This window comes from Equus quagga, chromosome 7 (genome assembly GCF_021613505.1).
Source record: "Equus quagga isolate Etosha38 chromosome 7, UCLA_HA_Equagga_1.0, whole genome shotgun sequence".
NCBI classification, from domain to species: Eukaryota; Metazoa; Chordata; class Mammalia; order Perissodactyla; family Equidae; genus Equus; species Equus quagga.
Window position 1 is genome coordinate 128,081,715 of NC_060273.1, and position 20,120 is coordinate 128,101,834.

Genomic DNA, 20,120 nt, shown 5'->3' on the forward strand with positions numbered 1-20,120 from the left:
TTGGAAGAATGGCCAGGCTGAATTGGGGGAAGAGTTTGAACTATTTTCAAAGATATTCAGCTTTTTCCTCTCAAGGCCATGTAGTAAATTGGAACAAATAACCACAAAATGGGGCCACGTAGAGGCTCACTGAACCTGCTGGAGGGAACAAATAGGAATAATTTATAAACGGTACATTAACAGTTTGCATATAAGTGATGACTGCTAAAAATATTTTAGGCATTTGGGGAAATAAATTTTACTTCAAAGGAAGCTAAATGTTTCTTTTGAAAACTCACTTCATGTAAAAATTTGCATAGGGAACTTTCACAAATATGTCAGTCAAACCATGTGCTAAAAGTATCGTGGGTTTGACTGAGTGGCATATAAATTAACCTGTTTGTTTTGCGGTGCTCAAGCGGTCTGGCTTTATTTCTGCAGCTCACAGCAGCACCAGCGATGTCGTCTGTCTCTCTCACTCTCCGTTCTCTTAATTTTTCATCGCCCCAGGCCCGCAGAATGCCTCCAGCGGCTTGGAAACTGGAAGCATTTTCTGGCGATTCCTTTTCCTCACCACGCTCCCACTAATTCTCGCCAAATGACCCCGCCCTTCCTGTCACCATCCGTGAGAAGTCTCTGTATTTGGCTGCCTTTCCATCATCTTCTGTTCAAACACTAACCTCTCGTTTGTTCCTGAAGATGTTTAGAAATATTGGACCTTGTTATCTCTGTTGTTCAACACGCTGTCAGACACAATCTTGAAGCCATTCCTAGGGCTCCTCTATTTTTCTCTCTTCAAATGGACTTCTTCCTCCTTTATTTAATCAGGGTTGTCTACCTGGCAGGTAACACATGGAAAGTTCCAGACTGGCCAACGGGATATTATTGACTAACAGGGAGGCTATTTGGGAAAACAGTCTGTGTAAAGCTTTCAGTCAACCAGTGTGCTTGAAGCGGGGAAAAATGAGGATCTGCGGGGAGAATGGGGATCCAGTTGGAGACATGTAAGGATTACTGTGCTGAGTGAGTCGTCCTGGATGTAATTCAAAGACCCATGTACCTTAGATAAAAACTGACCAAAACTAAAAAGATGGCTGCAGATATTTCTGCCATTCAGTGTTGGTTTATTCTGCTGAAAGAGGTTAAGTTCAAAGCAAAGTAAGCTTCTTTGGCATTCCCTGCTGGTGACCTGCTGCCCCCCTCTGGAGAAGTTGGGAACTGACGCTTTTGATCCCTTCCCGTCCAGTTGGGTCTCTATCGTGGGTCTGCATTGGCATGGCTCCCTTATCCAAAGGTGCTTTGCTACAGTGTAAAGAAGGGTCAGGCCATAAACTGCAAATAGTTGATTCAGTGAGTTTACATTGACTCTGAGCAACGCAAGGATCTTTATTTCCTGGCCAGAGAATGAATTCCTCAGTTTTGCGAAGCATCTGTTCTGGTTCCACTCTCCTTCTACCAAGAATCCAAGCCACAGTCGTCTTTCTTGGCAGCTTTGGACTAGCGAGAGGTCCTTGCTGACTTGGCACCCTGCCTTAAGAATCTTAACCTTAAAAGGGAGAGTTTAGACTCTTGATCTCTAAGGCCCTCTGGTTCTAATTCCATAAAAATATGTTTACCAGTGAGAAATGTCTATTTAACATGAAAAAAGCTCTTAGGTATCAAACGAGCCTTCTTTTTAATGAACAAGATTTCTGGAAATAAAATAAATGTGCTTGGAGGAGGCGCTGAAATTTCCAAAAACATTTTCAAAATATGCAACATGCCACTAGGCGGCAGTGTTGACACATAGTTTCATTCAAGCCTATCTTCAATGATGTTCTTTTGAGGGAAATATTTACATCAAAGGATAGAAGAATGATTAGAGGTTACAATGTCTTGTGTGGCAATAAAGTTCTGAAGAGAATATTAAAGGGGCATGCATCTTACACAGTAATAGGACAGTAAGTGGAATGGAAGTTTCTATCGCTATGAACGAGAATTAAATATTGAACCTGATTTGAGAGTGAGAAACTGGTACATAGCAACTTTGTAAAAAAAAAAAAAACAATGTGGAGCTCACTCTCCTATTTCACCTCAGCCATCTGCAGCCTCTGAGAGATGTGCTGCTTCATCTATTTCTATGTGTTGGAGGATGAGGGGTGGATTACTAATTTTTAGTATGAAGATTCTGGAAATTTCTTTTCCGTTTAAATACTACTACTTCCTCTTTTAAAACTCCAGCATATTCGTGAAGTAGGAAGGTAGTAGTATTTTTTAAATAGATGAATAAACTGAAGTATAGAGATTTCACATAGGACTTTAATTATGGAACAAAATTAAGAATCAAATACAACCAATAGCTCCTCTCTTTTAATAGCTGAAAAAAATTAGTTTCAAAACAGCTAAACCCATCCAAGGATGTTTAGAAAGCAGCATGAACCCTTTTCTAGTACAGTAAGAGTGGCTAGCCATGTTTATTCTAATGGTCTTGCATCTTCAGCCTTGAGCTCTCATAGGAGAGTAGACATTACGTGAAAATATCATAGCTCTCAATCTAAGAAACCTGCATAGAGTTTGGAGAACTCTATTTTTCCTTTATTATACTATTTTTAAGCTACCAAAGTAACACAGGCTCACTGCTCCTCAGCCTTACCCTTTGGAGGCCTTTGGGTGGATCCAGTTTTGAGCAGGACACCTAGATGAGTCTGTGTGTTTCTTAGCAGTAGGAAAGGGTCAGCGAGGAGAGAGAACACCTCTGGAACTCTGAGAGCAGGACTCTGGACTTTATGTTCCATATGACTGATCTTCTAAGAATAAACTTGAAGAAATACCAAAGTGCCTATATCCGAAGTGTCCCATAGCAGTGTTTTTCAAACTATGGGTCAAAACTCATCGATGGGTCATAAGGTCAGTTCCAAGGGTCTCAGCCAGCATGTTTTGTTAATGAAACAGGACGGAAAGGAATGGAATAGAAAATACCAGAATCGATCACACATTTTATTTCAGTGGTTGTATATTATATGTTTTACTGGGTCATTATATAAATTGTGTTTCTTGCTGAGGGTCGTGTTCAAGAGAGCTTGGAAGTCACTTCCCTGTAGCACTCTATCTGTCCCTGTCTGGCCCTGAGCCACTTATGACAGCTCACGCCTCCTCCTCCTCCTTACTACCAGGCAAACTTCCTGAAGGCGGATTAATGTCCAATTACTTTTCCTTGGCCTCAGAGATTCCCTTAATACCTTACACACGGTGAGTAATCAGTAAACCTACTTAAGGTTCGCTCCTTACTTATTTTGCTTCTAAGTAAACTTCTAAAACATACTTTTAAAATTGTCAAGCGCTATTTGTAATTCTATTTTGTTTAGCTCGTACCAGCTTTATGTGTAGGCTGGCGTTAGCACAAGCATTGCTTTTTAACTATCTTTTTCTGTATTTCTAGGAGCTGTGGCCCAACCGTAAAGGAAGTCACCCAAAACAGCTTCCACGGAGGCTACTGTGCAGATTTGAATTTCTGTTTTTCGAAAAGCTCTCTGAGCTGCTGCTCAGTTGTGGCTTCTTTCTGCTGCATCAGCTCGGATGTTCCCTTGGTCACTCCCCAGGCGTCAGGCTTTGACAGTGAAGGGTTGTATGGCCTGCCGGAGGCTATCCGGAGATTTTCCCAGTATTCCTTCCTGGCCCTGGGTGAACAGAACACACGTTAGGCTCCTCCCCGAGTGTCGGTCTTTGTCATTGAGCTAGAACACCTCCATGGAGCCGTCTTCGGACTCCTGAGAGTGTGTCCATTGACACACATTTATTAATCTGAATCTGTAGATCTAAAATTACTTTGAATGTCTTCTTTTAATACATGCATGGACACGAAAAGCTAAGGATTTACAATAGGGATGTTTTCTATCCAATCTCTCCCACTTCCCCATCTACACATTCGGGCACTCTTCCTCAACAGCCAGCGGAGCCCACATTTTCTGCTGTTCCCCAAACCCCGCGTTACTTTTGCACCTCTCTCTCTGCGGATCCTGGATCCTTCTCCTTTCTGTTTCCATTGTCTCCTAGTTCAGGCCGTATCATGTCTGGCCTCTGTTCTATAGAAGTGCCTCGCATGTTTCCCTGTCTCAAGGCTATTAAATCTCGCTAACTTGCTTGAGGTCCTTGGGGCTCCGCGTTGCCTTTGGGATGAGGTCAGACATAGCTCAGGAGCACAAATCAAAGGCCGCCTCCTGTTCCCAGCGTGTCTTCTATCAAATGCTGCCTCTGTATTCTCAGACTTCTGGTTTCCCAATACCCTGTTCTCTTCCCTCCTCTCAGAGCTTTCCTGGAGGCTGTTCCCTTGTCTGGTAATGTAGTTCATCCTTCAAGATTCAGCTGGGGCACCAGCTCTCTTAGGAATCCTTCATTAGCTCCCTCTGCCTTCAGCCCCTGGGCTGTCAGCTCAGGCCCCACAGCACCTGTGCAATCTTCAGCCTTGAACTTCTCTACCACTTGGGACTTCCCTGTTTCTCTCTCTGCCGACTAGACTGCTCACTCCAGCTGGCTACCTCAGTGTCCAAACAGTGTGTGACACAGCTGTGCTCAGTTACTGGAGGAAGTGCTCCCTCCACCCTCTGCTCTAGCTCGTGGAAGCCTACTCAGCCCCTCAAAATCCAGCCAAAAAACCCCTTCTCCTAAAACACCTTTCTGTTAGGCAGATACTCATTCTTTTCTCTTCGTTGTTACTTTTTTATCCGTGCCTCTAGTAAAGCCGTTACCACAGTGTAACACGGTGGCTTTCTCTGCCATTTCCCCCAGTAGACTGTCTCTCAGCCAGGACCACAGCTTTGCATTTCTAGAGTCCTGGTGCCCTGCACGTTGCCCGATGCAGAATCTGTTTACTGTTCATCCCCCTGGCACGTAAGCTCTAAGGGCAAAGACCTGTCCTGTCTTATTCACCACTGAATTCCTGGCTCCAAGAATCGTGCTCGGCACAGGCACCTAATTAGTGTTTGTTACACTTAAATCTTAACCGATTAAATGTTAGTGTCCCCCACGTGGATGGTGCTTTCCTAGAGCGTGAAATCACATTTCATTGCAACTTACATTATTTGTATTCTATGTTCTGAAAGCCTTCTCCAGAAATCACTCCATAAGGCTATTTTATAAACATCTCTGTGAGAGAATTTGAGGATAACTGATTCTTTATCATCACACAGCAAATTAGCTGCACTCTTTGTAATGATCTCGCTTGGACATATTCATAATCTAAATGAGTTTGGTTTGGCAAATATGCTATAAGGTTCTTACCTGGCTCGAATCCACGGTTTGGTGTGCATGTCCAAACCGCTTCCCCAGCTGCCATGCTTTTCTGAAGCTGGTGGCAAAAAGCCCCTTTCTGGGGCCAGCTCCTCTGCAATCGCCCTGATGTGGTAGGGTTCAAATCCACAGCACCCGCCAATGTACCTGACCCCCAGGTTGTAGGCCTCTCTGGCATATTTTTGAATATCCCATCTTGTTGTGACTCTGGGCTCCAGTCCTGTAACAAATGGCATTATGCCCCATCTCTTTTTAAAAAAAATATTCAAAATAAACAGCTATGAAAAATATGTAATTGTCAATAAACAAATTAAGTAAGTTGTCGATATTCAATTCTTAACTTCTAAAAACTATTAGCTACTTTGTGTTTGTATATCCAGCTTTAAATGCTGTCGTAGCCAGCCTTCAAGATGGCTCCCGAACATCCCTGGCCTGAAGTCTCACCCTCATGTAGCTCCCTCCCACACTATATCAGGTCAGCCTGCAAGACCAATAGAATGTAGCAGAAGGAATGGTCTCTGACTTCTGAGCCTAGTTGATAAATGACAGTCTCTTTCAGAACACTCACCCTGGGGGTGGCCAGCAGCCATGTTATGAGAACACTCAAACATCACGATGGAAAGACCTATGAGCCAAGGAACTGAGGCCTCCAGTCAACAGACAGCAAGAAGCTGACACTACTCCCGACAGCCCATAAGAGCTTGCAAGCAGACTTCCCAGCTCCCATCAGGCCTTCAGATGACTGTAGCCTGGCCAATGTCTGGACTGCAACCTCTTAAGAGGTCCTGAGCAAAAATTACCTAGCTAAGTTGCTCCTGAATTCATGACCCACAGCAACTATGAGATATAATGTTTGTTGTTTAAAAACACTAAGTTTTGCAATAATTTGTTCTACAGCAATAAATTACACAAATTCCTTTCCACTCTTCTTCCATGGTTCTTCTAGGCTGATTGTTTTATAATGTCTTACTTCTCTGAGGGTCCCTATAGAACATAGGATATGGTATAAGGACCTTAGAATGGAATAGGTGGCTGGCCATGCTCTGGCTGTGCTGACCTCTCTGGCTTGATTTTCAAGGTGGACTCGCCCCCGCTTCCCAAACATGCTCCATCCCTCTTCCTAGACTGTACGGATTCCCTCACTTCATCTGCTTGGTCTCTTCATCCAGATTTGTTGTACAGTAACCCAGTATCTTCCCCTGCCCCCCAACGCTAGAGTATCTGAGCAACCTTCACAACAGGAGAAAAGTATCTTGGAGGTAACCTGGTCTAAACTGCATATTTTTCTGATGAGAAAATTGAGATGTGGAAGCACTAAGGCAGTCTGCTGAGGTCACACAACTCAGCGACAGAGCTGGAACCAGGAGCCAAGCCTTCACGGATCCCACCCAGAAGGGCATCCTTTTCACCAACATACAAGATGACTAATTGGTCGTCTCTCTAGGTGTTGGGTCACCTTTGATTTTACATGTAAGTTCAGAGGTCTTTTTTGCTTGCTGGTCCCATCTTTTCCTTCTACTACTGTCTAATATCAAAGAGTTTGGGGGTGCAGGGGAGAAGCTGGGGGGGGGAGAGAAGAGGAGATAGGCAGCCATTTACTTACTATGATAAAGCTCTATGACCATTGATTTGGAAATTGTCATTGAGATGATTTATAAAATGTCTGTCTTACCGAAGGGGAATTCTGGCAGATCGATAAACCCCTGTTTGTTGCAGTCGGGAGTGTGGTAGGCCAAAGGCTGACTCATCAGGTGGGCTTTCAGTCGGGCAGCCTCCAAGCCTTCTTTCATGAGCTTCACTGTTTGTAAACTAATTGTGGGGTCAAAATGGCAGTTCACGCCAACGATGGACGCCCCTGCAAGTGGGAAGAATATTTTAGCTTTAGGTATTCACATAATACTCGTAGGCCCAACTCCTCTCTCAACCAGGGAGCTTTTATTTGCAATGGTGAATTTGAAGTACAGTGTTTGGTCCTTGCTCCCTGGAAACCTGTCTTATCTTTGGGCAAGAATGATTACAAATAGGCAGCAAATGCTTTCTGTGAAAGTGCTTTAAGAGTCTGGTATAACTGAAGTGTCATTTATGCACACTTGGCTGTCCATCTTTTTTTTTTAAAAGAAAAATCAGACTTGTTTTTAACTTCAAATTTTAGTAGTCAATTTTTCAATCTTTGACATTATATTGGAAGCACAATAATTTTTCAACACTCCTAGCTGCTAGATTGCACCTGTGGTTACCATACCATTCATTTGAGGAGAAAATCAATGTTCCCTTTCATCAAGCTAATTTAATAACAACACTAATGCAGATTCCATGAGCAGCAGAGCTGATGCCATAAGCCGTGGCATCCAGTATTCAGTGGCAGACATCTCAGTGATTCTCACTGGGCTGGGTCTGCAGTTGGCTCTTCATTCTTGTTCCAGTCAGGCTCATTTCCCATCATTCCTCTGAATCAGCTTTTGTCAAGGGCACTGATGACCTCAATCTTGTCAAATCCAGTAGTTACTCGTCCGTTCTCATCTTCCTCATTGTCTCAGCCGTGTTCAATCTGGTGGGCCACTCCCTCCGTCAGTACTGCTCCTCTGTTCTCACCTCACTCAACGTCTTAGCAGCATTCAGCCCAGTGGACTATTTCCTCCTCCACTAACACTCCCCTTCCCTTGGCTTCTGAGAATGTTCCACACTGTGTGTTGCTCCTTCCTCCCTGGGTGTTACGTGCTGACCTCTCCTGAAGGCTGAACCTTCAATCCTGTAGTGTCCCAGGATCTCACTGAACTCTCTTCTTTTCTTCACCTATGCTTCCTTCTCAGTCCCAGGGTTTTCAATACCATTTGTGTCCAGAACTCTTTCAAATTTCTCTCTAACCCTGATCTTTCCACTGGGTTCCAGACTTGTATATTCAAAAGCTTACCATCTTCATTTGACTACCTTTTTCCTTTTTTTTTTTTTTTTGGATGTTCTGCTGCCAAAGTTTCTCTTTCCTTGTTTGACTTCATTATACTAATGACTTAATCATAAGTTGGCTATTTATTGGATGTCTGTTAGGTATAAGGGTCCTTCTAAGGGCTCATAGAGAAATATAAACATAGGACAGAGTCTGACACCAAGGATTTATAACTTAGCACAGGGCTTCCCAAGGTTTGCTCCATGAAAATAAGGTTCTAGGATCAATTAAGTTAGGCAGTAGCTATTTACTATATCTTCTTCTTGGAGACTACCAATACACACAAACATATCAAAGGTCTGAAAAACTCTGTAGTAAAGAGACCCGCTTGCCTTGGTTTAACACAGCATTTTCTAAAAGTATTTGACTAGAGAATGCTATTAACATTCTCACAGACTGGAATACATCGACTGAGGATATTCCAAATGAGTGGTGTAATGGAAAGCGTTACAGCTGCTGAGAGGAGAGTGATCTCTTGGGGTAGGGGTGATTATGTAAGGGTGCATGGAGGTAGAATTTGAACTAACATTGGGAGATGGATGAGATTTATTAGACAGATAGTTATCAAGGACCTGTTATGTGCTAGGCACTGAGCACAGGGTACTCAATGCTGAGCCAAGCGGACACAGTTTCTGCTCTCTTGGATCCTACAAACTAGAGGGAGAGTCAGACACTAAAGAGGTGAATGAATGAGATACATGGGAAGTGCTACAAAGGCTATAACTGTTTACAGTGATAAACACGGTGGCCACCTGCTCTGAACAGAACAGCGAGGGAAGGATTAGATGCAGGCCAAGAATCCTTGCCAATTAACCATGGGGATGATGAGGCCTCCTCTGATCTTTTCAAAACAAGTTAACTTGCTTCCCGCCCCCCCATTTATATATTTCCAATAAAAAATTAGGATTATCCAATTTCATTACTAAATCTAAGTAATTGTCATTGTTAATGACCAGTAGGAAGTGACTTTCATGAAATATCAAGAGTTGGATAAGAATCAGAAATTAACAAATAGCCAATCAAAATCTCTCTGTTCCACAGAGTGAGTCGGACTCTTCCACTGACACTGAGCTGTTCCTTGGGTTTAAAACGGCAGCTTTGAAAACAGTCTGTGAGTTTTCCCTAATTGAAATGGAACCCATTAATAGGAATGGAAATTATATAAAAAGATAAATTACATGGTCGGTATTTCATATCAAACGTTTTTTTGATTTATTATACCCATTACAAAAAGCAAAGCATGCCAGTAATGAGAATGAAACACTTTGGCAAAGAGAGCAAGTGACTTAAAAGTTATTAATGTTTAAAGACCTCAACTTGAGATAAGTTTAAAATAAAACACAATTTTTCCTAATGCTTCTTATGATTTAGGAAAATTCTTCTCATTTCTAGGTGCTAAACCTCCAGCATAGGTCTAGTTGCCCCTTTCAAAAGGCTGGTGTGTGTATCTTTAAAAAAAAATTTTTTTAACATTTTTCTCTTTGGGACTCAATGGTATCATCAATATTCCTGAGAAAATAAATTAATGGTTTTCCTGATTCACAGATGGACATGCATTTATGTGATATTTTAAAAGACTCGCTAATTGCAAACCAATCAAAATCCGTCATCACCTGCTTTAACCAGGCGCACGGCGCACTCGCCGGGGCTCACGCCGTGCAAATCGCCCTCCGGGCCGATGCACATGGTCGCCGCCACTGGTTTCCCAGATGCTTTCAAGGCTTCAACTGCCCACACAGCCTCTTCAACGTGTTCAAAATACTGAAATAAGATAAGGTTAAGGTACTCTTAATCTTGTTTCTCCCCACATAATTTAAAAACTTATTCTATTGCTTAATAATTTAATTATCACTAGATGAGTGATTTTCAAACTCTGAGTTATGACCCATTAGGATTTTTCAGATGGAATAGAATGGTGATTTCTTACTGTGAATTGCAGTCAACAGGTTTGAAGAGCACTATATCAGATTAACAGAATCAAATTTAGTAGAAGCCCTAATCAGAAAAACATTTCAAAGCTAAACATTACTATTACTAGTCACGGTTGGCACCTAACCTCATATGGTCCTCATGAAAGCAAAAGGCAGAGGAAACGGACTAAGGGTACTTGTCTCATCTTTGCTCACGTCGTTGTTTACCTCTGCAATCAGGAAGTCCACGTTCTTCTTTAGAAAGACCTCCAGCTGCTGCTCAAAGACTTTTTTCACTTCAGTCTCACTCTTGCAGCTAAGGTACGAAGGCGTCTGGCTCACGCCTCCTGCCACCAACGCGTCTCCCTCATCAGCCACTTGCCGGGCAATGTCGCAAGCTGCTTCGTTGACTTTCTGCCCCTAAAATGGGTGAATATATGACACAGCTACATTTTCATGTGAAAATGAAACAAAATTATTATTCAAATACCCACATCTCAGTTGTACGTTCACAAGAGGGATTTTATTCCGGAAAATGATGGTGATGGAACTGTTCAGTGCTTTACCAAGTTGAGCAATTTGCAGTAACATCAGCACCAATAACAGTGATGATAAAACCCAATCTGACGGTGGTACCTAGGGTACTATATTACACCAAAGATCTGTGAGAGGGTAAGGTCTTTACATAAAAGGATCTGGTACCTTCTAACGCCTAAGCTGCACTTAGAAGAATATCTGGCAAATAGTGGTGACAATGATGGTGATGATTTGCTTTTATGATGAGCCATAAAATTCAATTGTAATGACTATAGAATTCATGACTTTTTGTCAGTATGTGTTTTCTCAATTAACAGGTAAATGTATAACAAGGTCTTTTCAAATCAGACCTTAAAAATTGACAGTTGTCCTCAAAAAAACCCAGTACTGTAAGTCACGTAGACTCGTGGAATTTTAGAACTCCCTTTTCATTTTAGAGATGAAGACAGTGCTGCCTTGAGGGAGTAGGTAAGTGGTTTGTCCAACATCAAACAGTTGCTTGTAGTGAGTCAGGAAGATTCCAGCCTGGCTGAGTCCTTGTGCCTATGGCCTTTCCCCTACACCGTGCCACATTAAAAACTGTAAGGATGTAAGAACTTATAATGATATCCACTCAGCAACTTAGTCAAGAGACTGGGAAGATCATTAATTGTTCAACACCTCTTCTTTGATCTGCTTCATTAAATGTCTTTCTGTTAATTATGGGGAACTCCAGCTAAAAACCAAGCGTTATTCATGCACGTCTCATTCCTGTATTATTTACAACAGAATTCTGAAGAGGCTTAATATCTTGCTCTCTGAGAGCTTTGGTGATGACAGGTGTCCGCCACGCTCCTCTAAGTTCCACGTGCGATTTTACTCACGGATATTTTCTCGGCAACATAGTTTCCCCTGTTCTCCAGCTTGTCCTCACTCGCATAAAAGGTGAAGGTCTGCATGACATTCGATCCAGCTCTGAGGAACTCTCGATGAAGCTGGCGAACTGGGAGATGGAACGAGGAAAGGTAGAAGTTGCTGTCAGTTTATTAACCCATGGTGTTTTCAAAAGGCTCTCACATAAAATATGAAAATAACTTGCATAAATTCCTGGTTGCTTGGCATTTGTGCATCCTGGGGGCCAATGAGAGGTGGATCCGAGGTCTCTTGCCAGGAAGAAGAGATTATTTCTACCACAGATGTGGGGGCAAAGAGAAGAGGGCGGTCCCACAGAGGAAGAATCATGTCAGCATTTTTGCCCGGCAGAGAGGTGGAAAGGGCATTCCCTACAGAGGGAACAGCCTGAGCAAAGACCAGGAGGCAGGAACAGGTGTGGCATTTTGGGGAACAGCAAATAGGAAATGTTGGAGAAGTGGTGGGAGATGCAGCTGGAAAGGTGGACTGGCAGACAGAGTACCGGTGGCCCAGGATGTCATCCCAAGGAGTCAAGGCTCCAGACCACAGGTACTGGGGGAACATCAAGTTTGTAAGCAATGGAGTGATGTGATTAACTCTATGTTTTTGAAAGCTAATTCTGGCAGCAGAGTGGAATAAGAATTGGAACAAGGTTCCCAAGCATAGGTCCACGGATGAATGCCAAGTGGCAAAGCTTTCACTGGCCGGAGGAAATATGGTGGGATTTCTTTTCCATAAAGCCAAACATATTCAATTTAAAGAATTATCCTTTGCTCTAAAATAGTGGTCCTAAACCCTGGTTGCCCACTAGATACCCCACAAACTTTTAAAAAATTATGGATGCAAAAGTCAAACCCACAGTTATTCTAATTTAACTTGTTTGGGGCAGGGCACAGGCATTTTTTTTAAAGCTTCCCAACTGATTCCTATTTTCCGCCTTGTTGAGAATCGCCATTCTAAGACAGCAGAAAAGGGGCTGGCCCTCTGGTGTCATGGTTAAGTTCATACATTCTGCTTTGGTGGCCCAGGGTTGACAGGTTCGGATCCCAGGCGCAGACCTACACACCGCTCATCAATCCATGCTGTGGTGGTGTCCCATATACAAAGTAGAGGAAGATTGGCATGGATGTTAGCTCAGGGCCAATCTTCCTCACACACATAAAAAAAGACAGTGGAAAAATGTTCATTTTATAAAATGATAGTGAGACCCAGATGGTGTTTGTTTGTGTCAGGAGAATTAACTGGGCAAAGTAATCCTATATCAGCCCCTAAAATTTATATTGAAATTTCAGAGGCCTATAAAATCCAAAGGTCCTCTCACCCAGTCTAATTAGAAAAGCACCTGCAGACACACAAATTCATTTGCATAAAAGAGCATCAAAACTGACCACTTCTCTCAGAGCATGACTGTTTCAAATACCCTTCACCCCTCCCCACACCCCCAAGGCTCACTCCATCAGCCGTGCTGTGAGGATGGGCCTTGAAGATGCATTACGGATGTGTCTTTTCTGATGCATCCTGTAGTCCACTGCAGTTGACAGAATTCCAACTAGGCGCTGGCAGAGTCAAATATACGGGATTTCAGTCGGTAGCAGAAAGGATTAACTCTAATGACTCAGTATCATGGAGTTTTCTCATTAATTCTTGAAAAGCATGGAACACCCAGAAGAAAAAGTGGAGCAGATACTCAACATACCTAAATGAGCTAAAAATACTCAAGACACAGATGGCCAAGAGAGAAAATGCGCTGTTTCTGCATTAATAAAATCAAAGCAAATCAAATCAATCAGAGCACTTTCTCCTGAGCTCCTTCAATGCATAACATTTTTTTTAAGTGACAAAATTGAAGCTTTTTTCAGTCTGGCCCAAGAAATATTTCATTCTGAGTTTAACCTAGCAAGCAGATCTTAAGAAACAGACCAGAGATACTCTGAAATCCCCACTGTTGGATCTGAATTATTCCTTTGTGTTTCTTAAAGCCTTTTATTGCAATGTTGGTCAAAGTGCGGTTCACCTGGCTATCGCCTGGGGACAATTATAAGCGTGCGGGTCCCTGGACTCCCTCACAGACCTAAGGAACACAAATCTCTGTAAGTGGAGCCTGGAAATCTGTAATATTTAACAAACCCGACTGGTGATAAGTAAATGAAAAGCAATAGGATATATTGGAGTATATGAGGAAGGCATTTGGTTTAAAATTAACTTGGCCTGACCCTGTTTTTCCCAAAGGGCCTGACATGGCCTGTTGAGCATGCACTGTACAACTGCTTTAAATATTTACTATACGATATTTACCACTGAGTGATCTGACCTGCGACAGTCGGAGCCAGGACTAGTCCTAGGAAACAAATCGAAAGCATTGCTTTTGGCGCTGGATCCTTTTGGACTGCTGGTGATGAGCACCCAGCCCACCACTGGTGACAGAGCTCCTAGCATGCTCTAGGGGCACACCTGTTAAACCTCTCACCAGCAGGTGCAGCATCTCAGATGTTTGAAAGGTTCAGGGGAAGTAGTGATTATAAAGAGTATGGAATCATATGGCTATTGTTGGGTACCACCAATGCACTGGAGAAAGACCACGAAAGGCTAAGAGTAATTCATCACCTCTTTAAGGCAAAGGGGGAAAGTCTGAGGCTCTCCTGGGTAGCATATAGAGAGACTCAACTCCTGCAGTTAGAGAGTAGAAAAAGCTGAGGATCTGGCCCAGGACTAAATTATACCAGGAGCAGAGCTCCAGCGAGGTTGAATTCTCAACCAGGGAAATCTTCAATTGCCAAAGTCAGGGCCTGATTAGGAAGAAATGGGACACTGAGATTTGGGAGGAAGACAGATGGGTGGATTCACCCATGAACCTTGAAAACCCAGATGGCTGCTGACCTCTCTGGGCCTGAAGAAGTGGCCTCTTCCTCCCTCTTAAAGATGAGTGCTTCCCTCTTGCTTGAGGAGGATGCAGAGGCCTTGCAAGACAGCATTATCTCCCTCAGGTTCCATCCCACCTTCCCACCCGGCCATGAAAGATCTGCGGTCAAAAAAGTAAAGTGAGAATAAAGTGTGTGGGTGCAGGTGCTGGATAGGTAGATAGGTGAATTTAAATCGGGTGGGGCTAGTACAATACAATGAATTTAACTAGTTGGCAAATATGCAATGGAGGGGGGCTTATCTGCAGGACAGTGATGATGCTGTACCATGAACTTAAAGTGGGTAAGGAAGGGAGGGGGACATATGGGTGATAATGGAAAATAAACACTAAAATGGAAGGGACGGAGGACTGAGAGTCTTGATGAGGTTGAGGACTGGGAGTATGAGAGAGAGTGAGCAGAAAAGGTAGGAGGTGGTGATCAGAGAGCAGGGTACTTGTGATATTGAGGAGGTGGACAGCCATGGGGAGGGCAAGGTCCAGGGAAGGGTTGCGGAGGTGGAGGCGGAGGAGGAGTTCAACTGGAGACACGGAGGAGATCAAGGCACTAACAGGCAGAGTGCTGGATGCATCACCTGTATGGATGTTGAAGTCACCTAGAGAGGTGAGGGAGGAAGGGGCAGAGAGAAAGGCAGAGAGCCAGGTTTTAGACTCATCTAGAGTGAGGGGCAGGGACCAAGTGGTAAATACAGGTGACAGCAACCAGAAGGGCCATTGTGCTTTTCCAACACGTGAATTTGCACTTATATACTTGCACAGTTGCCAGCAGGCAATAATAAATATTTGGAAAACGTGGCGTGAATGCAGCTGTTTGATGGCATGCTCCTAGACTTGGGTCAACACAAGCTCTTTTACGAGCACTTAGAACAGAGCGAGGCACCAACCTGCTTCTGGGTGCTCCACGGCAGCCTCTGGGGTCCAGGGACCTGCCTTAACATAGCCCCTCTTCTCCAGGGCAAAGACAAACCCTCCATCACCAATGACAACCTCTCCCGAGTTTAAGCGTTCTAGGATGCCCTACAATTACAGATAAGGGGGGAGAAAAGGAGTTACTTGAGTTTTCAAGGCAATTTTCTGTTTGTAGCACTTTTGCTATCATGTTCTTCTCTGAGAAGGATGATTCTTTAGAATTCTCAGAAAGTACATGTATATTTTATAAATTTATGACTATCTATAAGGCAAACAACCAGAATGCTGATATAATGAAAATATGTGTAATACATGTGCCACAGGTAGGGTCTTTCAGAAAACATTCAAGGGTTTTGAAGAATATGGTGGGAGATGTTATGTTTGAAGAGATATCTGCAGCCGGATTAAGTGAAAATGTTTACTGTAAAGCCTCAAATGAATACTTAAGCATACATTCTTAAATGGGCGAAGGGTAGCCTTGCTTCTTATTCTATCAATAAACTAAAGAGATTAAAATTGATAAAGAAGTTGAAGCGGCATATAATGCTATTAAGGCACTTGAAGACTGAAGACACTTCACTCGGTGAAGACGCTTGGTAAAGAGAGGAGGAGGAAGACGCTTGCACAAAGGTGGCCAAGGCACTTAACCGTCTTCTACCTTTGGTGTTAAAATTCAGCTTCCTCACAGCAGCTACTTTACGCTGTCCAGGGGGTTATGGGTACACACGCTTGCACTCTACAAGTTTGAGACGACAAGAACTCAGGGAAGAGACAGGTAAATAAAGTATTTGTAACTGATTTCCAGCCCAATCTCCATACCTTTTCCATTTACAGTACTATGCAATAATTACCCTGGTGTTAACGTTCAACAGATACATTTTGAATTTGGTATTTTTAAAGGGCTTTTTGAATTAGAAAGTGATTTTCTAGTGGAACCATTTTTTTTTAATTTAAAAGAATTGTAGAATTTAAAAATAAAAGGTACCCTATATTCAATTTAGGTCACTCTCTGATTTTACAAAGAAAGAATTAAGGCCTGGGATCTCTGAGTAATTTACACAAAGTCTCCCAGGTGGGCAGTATAGGGCCTCCAGACTCTTTTACCCTCGAATGGTATCTAGATTTGATTATAAATGGGGGTTTCAGGGTGGTACAGCCCTGAAAAGACTGTGTGAAGGAATAACTTGGAACTTACTTACCTACTGGGTTCCGTTGATTACCAGTAATGGTTGATACAACAAGCGCTGATATCATAGCAAGGTTACATACATCTGTGAGAGGCGGTCATAGGACTGTGCATCCTAACGTCCTCGCCACCTGCTTAGAGCCTCGCTTGTGTTAAACCTCTTCCCCTCCTCTGCCCCTCCTATGCCATTTGGTCAGCTAGTGCCCAGAGAGAAGAAACAATGGACATTTTCACTTTAAAGCAGTAAAATTGGAGGATTCTGCTATATGTTCCTGAATATCCTTCCAGATAGAAAAATTTTCAAGCATGGAAGTCCATGAGATAACAACTACAAAAATATAGAATTATCTCATGTAATTTTGAAATTCACATATCTGTCATGATTGCAATGTGTCTAAATGCCACTTCTTAAAACTACAACTTTGATCATTATGACCCAATTAACGAGAGAAATATATACACTGCTAGTCAGTGCAGTTATAGCAAAAACACGAATAAGAGTAGAATAAATGAGATATGACTTGCTTCTAACTTTCATTTGGGTAAAATAACTCATGACATTTTGTTCAGTCAGTTAGCAACTCTCCTTGAACGTGTGTATGTTCAGACTCTAGTACCGCAGACATTTAAATGCAGAGTGTAGCTGAGAATCTGATGTTGGTGGTGGAGTGGCCAGTGGTGATTCCATTACCACACTGTTCATAAACTTGTTGAGCAACTGCATCTGGAAAAAGTCTCTTAGATTCTAGTGCATTTTTTAATTACCTGGATTGTAAACTTTTCTGTTCCTAAGCTAAATAGCTTTTTTTAAAAAAAAAAAAAAAAAGTGAAACATGCTATGAAAAAAATGTTCAAGATATTGTTTTGTGAAAAAGTATTACAAAACAGTAAGTGTAATATCAGACCATTTCTGTAAAAAGTACATATTTGCCTAGACAACAAACTAGCAGAATACGCACCAAAATGTAGCAGACGCGGTTCAGAGTGCTTTTACAATGAAGATGTGTTAGCTTTGTAACATATGTTTTAATTTTAAACTCAAGAGTATGGACATGTTATTGTCCATGTTTTAACACTCACATACACATGGAAACAAGGTTACCAAACATTTTTTTTCCATCTTACTCCATCTGTAGTTTATATCACCCTTTAAAGATAATCCTTTAAAATGTTTCATTTCTGAATTTGAGTTTGGGGAGTGGGTTAGAATCCATGGCTATGCGAATGGGGTCAACCCCCCCCAAATTTAAATTTCTATAGGAATCATCGTTTTCAGTCTATGCTGACCATTCATTTAGTAGACTTATGGATTGGCAAAAATTCTCAACCTGATTGAACTGGCGACAGCCTATAATCGTCTGCCATCCCCACATCTTCCTCGCACTATGGACATGCCTCTATTAATGCTGCATGGTATTTTAAAAATTTAACTGAATTAGCTTTTTTCTTGGTGGGGAGGTCTTTTCGATTTGTGGCTCATCCCTTTGGAAACTGGCCATAGCCCATTCCTAAAGCAATGGCTGGCACTGAAGATGGGAGGTGGAACTACCCTCACGGTCCTTACAGCCAAGGGGGTACAGTCGGCCTGGCCCCATCTGCCTCCCTCCCAATCCCCGGGGCCCTTGCCAGCCGGACCTGGGGCTGGGCGCTTTCGCACCCCAGGGTCAAGTAGTGTATACAGTTGGCCCTCCGCATCCTGGATCCGAGGATCGTAAACATAGTACTACCCTCTCCGTGGTCGGTTGAATCCGCGGCTGCGGAACCGGCGGATACCGAGCGCTGACTAGGGGACTTGAACACCGCGGATTTTGGTATCTGCCGGAGGTCCTGGAACCCATCCTACCCGCCCGACCACAGTCCCGCGGTCAGTCCACCCATCCATCCATCCATCCCCCAAACTAGACTAAGGCCAAGAGTCTGGACCGGAACGCTAGTCCCAACAAGGGAAGTAATCTGCTGCTTGTCAATCACGTGCAGAAGCCGCTGGCTTTTTGTTTTTAAACCTTATCAACAGCCCTTCCTCCATATCTTATGGCCTCTGTGCCCTTTTCTTCGAGGCCCGCGTGGTGCATTTTGTTGTGATCGCTGAAAGCAACTGCGGGTGAGGACTTACCATCGCCCAACCAACGCCCGGCCGTGGGGCTGCGGCGCGGCGGCTGCGCGCAGGGACAACCCGCGGGAAACGGTCGGACCCCGCGCCGCGCGCCTCCTGGCCGGGCGGGCGCAGGGGGGGGCGGCGCGGTCACAGGCACCGAGGAGCCGGGGCGCACCGCGGGGACCCCCAGTCTCACCGCTGGGGCCAGTGGGTCCAGGAGTCGCACTTCTCGGGGAGCGCTCTGGCGTCGGGGTGCGGGACTCAGAAGGCGCTGGGACTCTCGGAGTTCTGGGGGCGCCCTCGAGTAGGGGGTCACAGAGATCTGAGGCGCTCTCTGGACGTGGGGCAGGAGTGAGGGGCTCAGAGGCGCCCTGGGGTCCTTCAGGAGAAGTTCAGGGAGCACCTTCTGGTCACAGCCGGGCTCCGAGGGCCCCCTGCACTCCCCGGGGCTGTGTGCGGGGCCCAGAGCCCGCCAGGATGGAGAGCGCCCTCGGGTCACCCGAAGACTCACCCTCTTGGCCTTTTTGCCCCCGACGGGTGCCATCTTCGTGGTGTCGGGCGGGTCCCGGGCGCGGATGCGGACCGGCTAGGCGAGCGTCGCCCCTGCGAAGCCCGCAGCTGCCCCGCGCCGCCGCGCTCTTATACCCGCAGCTCGGCGCGGGGTGGGTCTCCTGGCCTCGGCGCGGCCCAACCGGGGCCGGCCGCGCTTTGGGAAACTGCCCTGTGGAGGAGGAGATCCAGATTGTTTTCCCAAGCGAGTGAAAACACCGAGAAGCAAAAGTAAATTAAAAGAAAAAAAAAGAGGTTGCCACCCGCTCAGGTTTCAAAGCTACTTGTGCACGGTCCCTCGCGGGTCCCCGACCCTGGTTTACCTCTCCCTTGCCTGGGATCATGCACCATTACCTACTTAAGTCGCCAGACCAGGCCCCTAAGAATTCCATTCAATGCCCAAATATTTGTCAAAGGCCAGGGACACAAGGTTATGGAGCGAGGAGGCGGTGCCCTGGAAGAACTTCAGCCTAAAGTGATCTTTTGTGTGATATACGGCCAGAGGTTGTGTAAGGGAACGCAAATATGGCATTTACAGGGCGTCCGCGGATACTAACCCTGAATTGGAGGGTCTGTTCAAAGTGCCTTCGCCCCTTATATCCAAACATGCCTGGCAGTTTCTAGTACTACGACCGTTTCTAATAAGAATATCTTTGCAATATTTAACAAGGACAAACTTTTCACATTTATGTATGACAGTGGAAATGTACTTTACAGACTTCGAAATTCACCATGAAAACTGTATAAAAACGTATAGGCATCAGAAGAACTGGAAGGAAGTAAAAATGTTAACAGTATTATCTGTTGGTGGAGTTAGGGCTTGCTTTTATTCATTATGTTTTACTGAATTTCTCGAAATATCTTTATAATAAGAACATATTGATTTTAAAATAATAAAAATATTACTTTAAAAAACGTACAACATGGCGGTAAATAGC

The 20,120-nt window shown here is 44.0% G+C and overlaps 1 protein-coding gene across 1 annotated transcript; it reads right to left on the bottom strand.

The window, feature by feature from the left end:
• Window positions 1-2,934: 2,934 nt before the first annotated feature.
• LOC124242873 (betaine--homocysteine S-methyltransferase 1) lies at window positions 2,935-19,296 on the bottom strand. Its single transcript, XM_046668270.1, has 8 exons — window positions 19,145-19,296; window positions 15,328-15,460; window positions 11,499-11,617; window positions 10,327-10,518; window positions 9,802-9,949; window positions 6,917-7,099; window positions 5,236-5,464; window positions 2,935-3,635 (listed from the first exon to the last, which is right to left on the bottom strand). Exons 1-8 carry the CDS (start codon window positions 19,175-19,177, stop codon window positions 3,449-3,451), a joined length of 1,224 nt encoding a protein of 407 aa, XP_046524226.1. The 5' UTR covers window positions 19,178-19,296; the 3' UTR covers window positions 2,935-3,448.
• Window positions 19,297-20,120: the final 824 nt, after the last annotated feature.

Coding starts and splice junctions, on each gene's coding strand:
- LOC124242873 (XM_046668270.1), bottom strand. CDS start 19,177: ATGGCACCCGTCGGGGGCAAAAAGGCCAAGAGG. Junction 7,100..9,801: donor CGTGCGCCTGGTTAAAGCAG/GTGATGACGGAT, acceptor TCCCACTTGCAG/GGGCGTCCATCGTTGGCGTG. Junction 3,636..5,235: donor AAACCGTGGATTCGAGCCAG/GTAAGAACCTTA, acceptor CTGTTCACCCAG/GGCCAGGAAGGAATACTGGG.